The following is an 8,028-nucleotide window of genomic DNA, read 5'->3' as shown; positions in this document are numbered from 1 at the left end:
ACGACGTTTCAATCTACCGTAGATTAAACGTTTGTAATGCATTATCGCCCTCTTTAGACGCAAGATCGACAGCATTGATATGTCACAATATCTACTTAGTCTGCCGGGCAAACCCTTCACTCGAAATAAGGGTCTGAATGTGCAGCCTACTCATGCATTGTGTACTGAAGGCTTTCTCGCTCCTGTATTGGAACAGCAAGTTTTGTATGTGCTGAAGCCTGTTGAATAAAACTTTTTACCTGAGAAAACTCTGGTAAAAACTGAAAACTAAGGTTAGTCTGATTTCCGCCATTGACTTTAGCACAGGGCAAAAACTCCGGTAAAAACAACCTGAGTTTTCTCGGGTAAAAAGTTTTATGCAACGGGCCCAGGTCTTCGCGTGGAGGTACACTTGTTGATCAAAGTTCCAATCAGGGTCTGTGCCTGCAGACTAATATCTACTTGATAGTCTAGACATTCATAGAGTTTTTAAGACTGTCAAATTATAAGCACATACATATTCATTTGTGATTGTTTTTTTAATCAGATTTAACAGATTTTGCCTGCCCTATAGTTTTGGATTTGTTTTCTTCATAATCGTCTTCTTCTTGTTTACTTTATGCGAATCAGATATAACATATTATTTAAATTTTGTTATTTATTTATCACCGTATTACATATTATTCGTACTTCAAATTACAGGACCCTAAGATGACGATGATAGTATTGACAGGTTCCCCTAGTAATAAAGTGAAATGAATGAATTAATAACAGAAGGGATGTTTTTAAGAAAAATAATGTAAAAGAAGTGAATAGAAAGAAAATGAAAAGGAATAAACCGTAATGAAAAGGCAAAAAAGTAAAGGGGAAAAGAAAGAAATTAAAGAAAAATGCAAAGGAAGGACAGTAAAGAAAAGGACAAAAGAGTAATGAAAAGAAGAAATAAAAACAAAATGCAAGAAATAAATTGATAAGTAAATCTAAATATAGGTCTATAATATTCAGTTTTTAACCTAACGTGTATATTGATTAATAAGAATAATAAGACTTATCGCCATAAAGTTATTTTGTTAAATTTTTTCCCCCGGGCGTTCAAATGGAAATGCATTTTCTAAGTTGACATTTTGTTTGTTTTTTCCGTATATGATAATAATAATAATAATGATGATGATGATTACAATAATAATAATTATTATCATTATTATCATAATCATTATAATCGTCACCATTCTTTGCCATTTTTCCGTTTCCATCCATATTCCGAAATTTCCTAGCATGTTACGAAGCTCTTGTACCTCTCGAACTATCCTTATATACGCAACAACAACCTTGGTGTTAAGCGGTGTACATAGAGGACCACACCAGATGTTTTACACCGGTGATAAATTGACAGTGTTAGTTTAACACCTATAGGTGTTATTACATCACCTTTGGTTTTAACATTTACACTCTTTGGCCTATAGGGTGTATTTTAACACCTTAGGGTATGGTCCTCCTATAACACCAACTGGTGTCAGTTTTAACACCACAGTTCTTACAGTGCAGAACTCACAAGAGGCATAACCATTAATTTTTAAGTTTAGTGCTACAGTCACAGCAACGAAAACGACTCTATTCCGACCGATAGTTCGTCATTAAAAAAAAATAACCTAAAATATTTCGTCGGTCTAGATGATGACCAGTCTCGACTGCCTGCACAGTGTGCACGGACCGTTGGATAATGCTCCTTGGGATCCGAACAATATTATCAGGTAACCGTTTCCAATTTGGGAATCATCGATATGTTAATCTGTTCGATACACGGATTAACGATAACGGAACACTACATCAAATATAATTATCAAACCCTGACTTTCAAGCAATACTGTAGACTGACAAGGTTACGTCAATGTTAATTGTTAACGTGGCTGATTGTGTAATAGCGTCTAGTATTTTAAGGGTATTTCAAAACAACAATGGATGAAAAAGAAAACTTTATTTTATGACAAAAAATTGCGAGAACACGTGAAGTATATTTAACAAGATTTATTAACAATCGATATTTACATGTTTATAAAAAATATGTACAAAATATACATGTAATTGGTATAATTGCTAAGCAATGATGTTTTTTTTTACTATAAGAAGATGTAAAATATTAAACGAAGGTCTTATTTACCCCAGATAGCCAGTTGCTTTTCAAGTTAAAACAATCATAGTCCTATTCAAGAAATATTTTGAATTTATTGTTATTGTTGTTTGGTATTATCTCTGAATCTACTTCCATTCCGTGGCCGTATGAAATCAAATGACCCTTCCATAATATTTTGGATGAGACTCCGTATTTCAATATTTAAAGTAATTGTTTCACAACACCTTTAAAATTGAATAATGTCCTTTTCACTTTTCTTTCTTTTGATAAAGAATTTCCTACATAATGCTCTTTTAATTACCACAGGCTATACCAGGGGCCCGTCTTACAAAGAGTTACGATTGATCCAATCAATCGTAACTCTATGGAAATCCATCAGCGTCATAAATTTTTCGACAAGAAATTCACTTTGCAAACAAAGAGAAGCACAGTGAATTTTAAAGAAAACAATGAATGCATGAATATACATTATAGCAAGAAAATATTTTGAACAAACATGCATAATGCATGTTGGCCATGCTGGCCGTCCATAGTTGCGATTGATCGGATCAATCGAAACTCTTTGTAAGACAGGGCCCGGATGTCACAGCATTCTATTTTATTTCATTTTTATACACTGACCAAATAAACTGTCCGTGTGGAGTAGCTGTTTAGTATTATCACCCCTCTTCTACGAACTTGGCATTTTGTGTACAACAGTGAGTACAACCACAGCTGGCATTACTTGTCCCCAAGACAAAATGAGCGGTTCTACCAAAATTAAAATGAAAAACAAGGGGGAAAGACCCAAAGCTTAAAAGGTCCGTATATGCCCACAGGCATACTTTATATTCAGGTGTACCTAATGGAAACGCTCATCATTTTGGTCTTCATTTTAATTCGCGGTTGCAGCCTTCTGTCTTCGCGGTTAAATATGTGGTTGGTCTACTTCTCGCTTGTCCACGAAGATTTATATACATTTACTTAGCAGTTGGCATAGTTTTTCCCCTTTTCTCCTCCGAATGCAATTTGACACATTTGAGTATAATATATATTTATTTTACAGTCCATAAGAGATTTTGGATGTTGTGATAATGGGAGATCTCTCAGTGAGAATAACATCGAATGGAACTGGATTCCTGGTCAACCCTCCGTGTGATTTGAGAGAGAGCGAATCAGGACCGCTGGATCCAGACATGTTGTAGGTGTGCAGGAGATGGGTAAGAAAGACATAGCGTTCTGCTCGCGCCATTTGGTCACCGATGCACGTCCGCCGACCTGAAACCATAACGTAGATACGAGGAGTAAATATCAATGACAAACAACACCAGATTATGTTGAAGTGAACATAACTCATCGTATAAACCAAAACGAGATAAAGGCTCCCATACATCAATAATTGCCAGGACCTTGGTCTGTATCAGTCACAACAACTATACTGATATAGACCAATCCAAGCTTTTACTTGTTATTTGAATTACAGAGCCTTCCATCAACTGGTTTGATTTCATGGTGTGATTGCAACGTAAGGGATAATAAAAGCATTGGAAATAAATTTTTCTTACAATGCACATGTAAAAATCTGGTTACACCAACCAAATATGACCTTAAAGGGTAACTGTGAAGGTTCGGGACACTGTGACCCAGTGGGTGTTTTATATAAGCTGTTCGTAAGTAACGAACGACTTTACGAGCGACTGGTGATCATTTCGTAAGTGCTAATCAAAACCAATAAACTAAATTAGGTGTACATCATTTACCACAAGAACAGATCACTTTTCGTTCGTAAAGTCGCTCGTAACTTACGAACAGGTTTATGAAGCACCCTCTGGACTGGATTCGGTGTCGGACACCAACGAAATCGAATACAAAAGAAATTGGAATTAACGTAATAGATTTGATGGCTATGGAGTCAGTCTTCCCTTTGTGACTTTGGCATAAAACATACACCTCTCGGAAACTCAAGCAATTCTTATTTTTAATTAGCTACATCAGATAGGATTGTTTCTAGAACTCACCGATTCCAAATTGTGAGTGGACTCTTTCGATCATATCGTAACGAAGAGTACCGTCTTCCTTCAGATACCGGGACGGTCTGAATTTTTCAGGTTCTGGAAATGTCTTGGCGTCCATCAGAACTGACAGGATGTTTGAAACAACAACGGTGCCCTTAGGAATGAAGAATCCTTTGAACTCGGTGTCTCTAACTGCGGCATGGGGTACAGCTAGATGGTGAAATGACCAAAAAGAAAAGGTAAGTCAGAGACCTTTCTCTCTCTCTCTCTTAACCATAGGCCTAAATTAGGCTCATATCAAAATACAAATGAAAGACAATGAATTAATAATATTTTGCGAAGATGCTGATTAAAGTCAATTAAAAAGGAGTAGTCTGTGAATTTGTTCCAGGTAGACCAACCGTCGAATTCTTAAAAGTCGCATCGAAATGCAATTCAACAAATGTTTGCTAAAAATAGGGTTAAGCTGTTTTAAGCATGTGTATCAGCATTAGATACCTTTTGAATCTGTAATCAGTTTCAATATATCACATTGAGCATACAGACATTCAGAATACAGTTCCCTCCTAATTAAAACGGAACAATAGCAAAGCAACTGAAAGATTCACATTTATCATTTAGGCTCAATCAAACGGAAGTCTTTTTTTTGGGGGGGGGGCATGCTATACAACCTCATTTTGTCATGTTTGTGGAGGACATGAAAGTTCTTTACATTAATTCTCAAATTGTACAGATAAGATGTTGCACTGTGATTGAAGTCATAACACATTCGGTTCATGCTTCGTTTTGCTTTTATCAGGAAGCTTTATAATTTCACAACATGGTAATTATAATAATAATTAACAATATTTGTATACCACTTATCACATAACATGTCTCTACCCAATGAAAAATCGGATTGTTCTTCACGACTAATAGGGACTTTTGGATTTACACGTTCACGCGTGGACACGGTGGACCGCTGCGTTAATACGTCAATAAAAAGCAAGTGAATTGAAGCGCTGTGATTTATACAGCATGCGCAGCTACGTTTTGCCTGCCCACTATCCTGGCGAAAGACGTTATCTGGAAAAACAATGTCGTTGTCAGCATGGTCAAGAACAGGTGATATGTGAGGCACCGTTAGTCAAGGGTGGGCATGCTCAAAGTCTCACGTGATCACCCAGTCGACTCTGTATACAATGGACGCAAAGCAGAATGACGTTTACATATCAGTCAATTAGTGTACGTGCAAATCGAAAAGTCCCTGATATTTAGAATCCTTTTCCCAACTTACCGAAGGGTCCTCCCACACCAAAGCGCATACCCTCTACCAAGAAGGCTTCGGTGTATGGCAGGTTTTTCCTATCAGAGAGTGTAGGTAAACGATCTCGACCAACAACTCTGTCAAGTTCTTCCTGGACTCGCCGTTGCTCCTTTTCAAACTTGGCAGCACATAGCAGAAGCCATTGTGTTGAATTACCTGTGGACGACAGAGTGTTTGTGCAATAATTGAATAGTATTAATGTCTGTGCATAATAATGCCCGTTGTGCATATAGTAATTTTAAGGATATATTGTAATGGCATCTGTCAAAGAAGATCTAGCATTAAGAATACTTTCGAGAAACCGACAATATTGTACCTGTATATTATAATAGCTTCTAATAGTTTCGTTTGCATCAAACTTCCAATGAAATCTAAATTACCCAAAATGCTGACATAGATTAATAATCGACTGCTTCGCTTCATCTATTGATCATAATCATATTCAATAAATCTGCACCACATTAATGCACAATGCCTCGGATGATCCAGTTGATTACTCCACTCTCCTTAACCCGTTTGTATTGTTTAGGTACAAGGAATAATAAAATCAGATTTAGTAATTGACCGAGTGTCAAATGAATAGGTGATGTTTCGTATCATTCAAACTAGTCAGTTAGTAAGCAGAAATGTTTTCCTATTACTCAATAATGTGCAATTGTTACAAAAACTGATCAATGAAATTTCATCTACTCACTGGTTGTGTCTGTCCCTGCTGCGAACATATCTGCTATGAAATGGAGGAGCATTTTGTCGCTGAAACCTGTTGTGTCGCTCTCTGCACCCTCATCTCTCTTCTTTTTAATCTCATGCAGGAATGCATCTATAAGGTCTCTTGTCTTTGATGAATCGTAGGTGCGTTTGTGGCCTTCACGCTCCTTGACGAACAACCCAGACTCGAGTTCCCGGACCCGTTGGTCAAATGAGCTGTACCCACTGAAAGGAACATACTTCATGAAGTCCAGGTAGTTCGTGACGCCCGCTACGTCGGCAAAGTGGAAAATGTCATCCAAGGCGGCTAGGAACTGCTGAAATGTCCTCTCAGAGTAAGAGAAACGACTGCCGAATGTCATGGAGCTGATGATATTGCAGGCTGCCATGTCGATGAAAGGCTTCAGGTTGAAGGCCACGTGTTTTTTGGAGTAAGCATGGAGGAGGTGCTTCGATTCTCGCATCAGGAATTCTTCAAAAACACTGTCAGGTTTGCCAACACCAAAGTGGCGGAAAGCCTTGACAGCAAAACGCCTCTGCTCTTTCCAATGGTTGTCGTAGTAGCAGGTTGCAATCCCTGCAAAATGAGACAGGTTGTACGTTATGAACATTTTACAGTTATGATTTAGCGGAAAATAAGCAGCACTATTTTTTTCAACAGAGAGCAAAATAGTCCTATTGGCTGGAAGTTTTCCAACATAACACTAAAAAATAAGAATGCATCACGATTTAAAACGGATATGTTTTCTATGTTGCAGTAGTGAGTCAGTTGGACGTTTACACTGTTTGTATACTGAATGGACCATTTATTTAAAATTGAATAACGCTGGAAGATTAAGAAATAAAATAAACTAAGGCATGATGCAAAAATAGGATATTATCTTAACTGTGACCCACAAGCTATTTGGGTTTTTAGGACTGACTTATTATAAGCATCGAAATAAAACTTACCGTGGCCTTTTGTGTAAACTTCAAACATGGAAATTCGCGGTCTGTCACTGAACGCATCATCCTTCCTGCTAAATGCTTCCTTGATCGTCTCGTAGTCGTTGAGGAAAACGGCCAGATGACTCCCGAGACGGCCGCAGAACACCGAACCGTACTGTTTCGACATATCCCAGACGCTCTGTGCCGGATTATCCGGGTCCAGGTAGGGCAACATTCCCACGATTGGCCATCCCATCGGACCAGGAGGTAGTTTTCCTCGACGTCTGCTTCTTTGACGGAATATCATGGCCAAGAGGAGGCTGGTGAGGGCGAGGAGGTACGTCGTGTGCCGTCTGTTTCCTGTCAACCGTAGAAGAAATTCAATAGTTGATTTCAATGTCTTTGGGGAAGCTGCCCCATATTTCTTCATGATAACATTCAACATAATGATATAATTTAAGTTGCCCATTATATGCCGATAAAATAGGCTTTCCGTTGCTAGTTATAAGGAGATCAAAACGTTACTTGTCTTGTATGGTGATAAAGTTTTAATTCGTTTTTGGCGTTTCTTAGACTAGATGATATTTAACCGAGTAGCAGAAATAGTTTCGCGCAACATAGTCATCGAACCCAGAGAAAACTCTGTCGTGTGTCTGTCACTTGTCAGAAATGTCATAAACTGTAGGTCTCACATCGGTACTGGAGAATTTATATACGTGGAAGTAATCTTGAACATCCTGGGGTTTTCTGTGTGTTTGTGTTTTAAAAAAGGAAACTCAGTACTGGTATAATCCTTTAAGCAAATCGACGAATGCCAAATGCGGTTTTGATAATTTGGGTAAGCAAGCAGTGATAACCAAATTATTTTTAGTTCTGTTAAGCAAATAGTTTGGTCTAAAAATATGACAGTTTGATTATCTGCTTAAAGAGTTGCCGTATTACTAGGATACGGAGTGATTAGTGATACCAAATAGATAGATTCA

The 8,028-nt window shown here is 37.8% G+C and overlaps 1 protein-coding gene across 1 annotated transcript; it reads right to left on the bottom strand.

Annotated features, from left to right (window-relative positions):
* Positions 1 to 2,649: 2,649 nt before the first annotated feature.
* LOC121408655 (cytochrome P450 2J4-like) lies at positions 2,650 to 7,928 on the bottom strand. Its single transcript, XM_041600191.1, has 5 exons — positions 7,070 to 7,928; positions 6,105 to 6,695; positions 5,381 to 5,566; positions 4,108 to 4,314; positions 2,650 to 3,367 (listed from the first exon to the last, which is right to left on the bottom strand). The coding sequence occupies exons 1-5, from the start codon at positions 7,512 to 7,514 to the stop codon at positions 3,150 to 3,152; spliced, it is 1,647 nt and encodes a 548-aa protein (XP_041456125.1). The 5' UTR covers positions 7,515 to 7,928; the 3' UTR covers positions 2,650 to 3,149.
* Between the last annotated feature and the right edge of the window lie 100 nt (positions 7,929 to 8,028).

Source organism: Lytechinus variegatus, chromosome 2, assembly GCF_018143015.1.
Source record: "Lytechinus variegatus isolate NC3 chromosome 2, Lvar_3.0, whole genome shotgun sequence".
Taxonomy (NCBI): Eukaryota; Metazoa; Echinodermata; class Echinoidea; order Temnopleuroida; family Toxopneustidae; genus Lytechinus; species Lytechinus variegatus.
The sequence above is the reverse complement of the archived record's forward strand: the minus strand, read 5'-3'. Positions and strand labels throughout refer to the sequence as shown.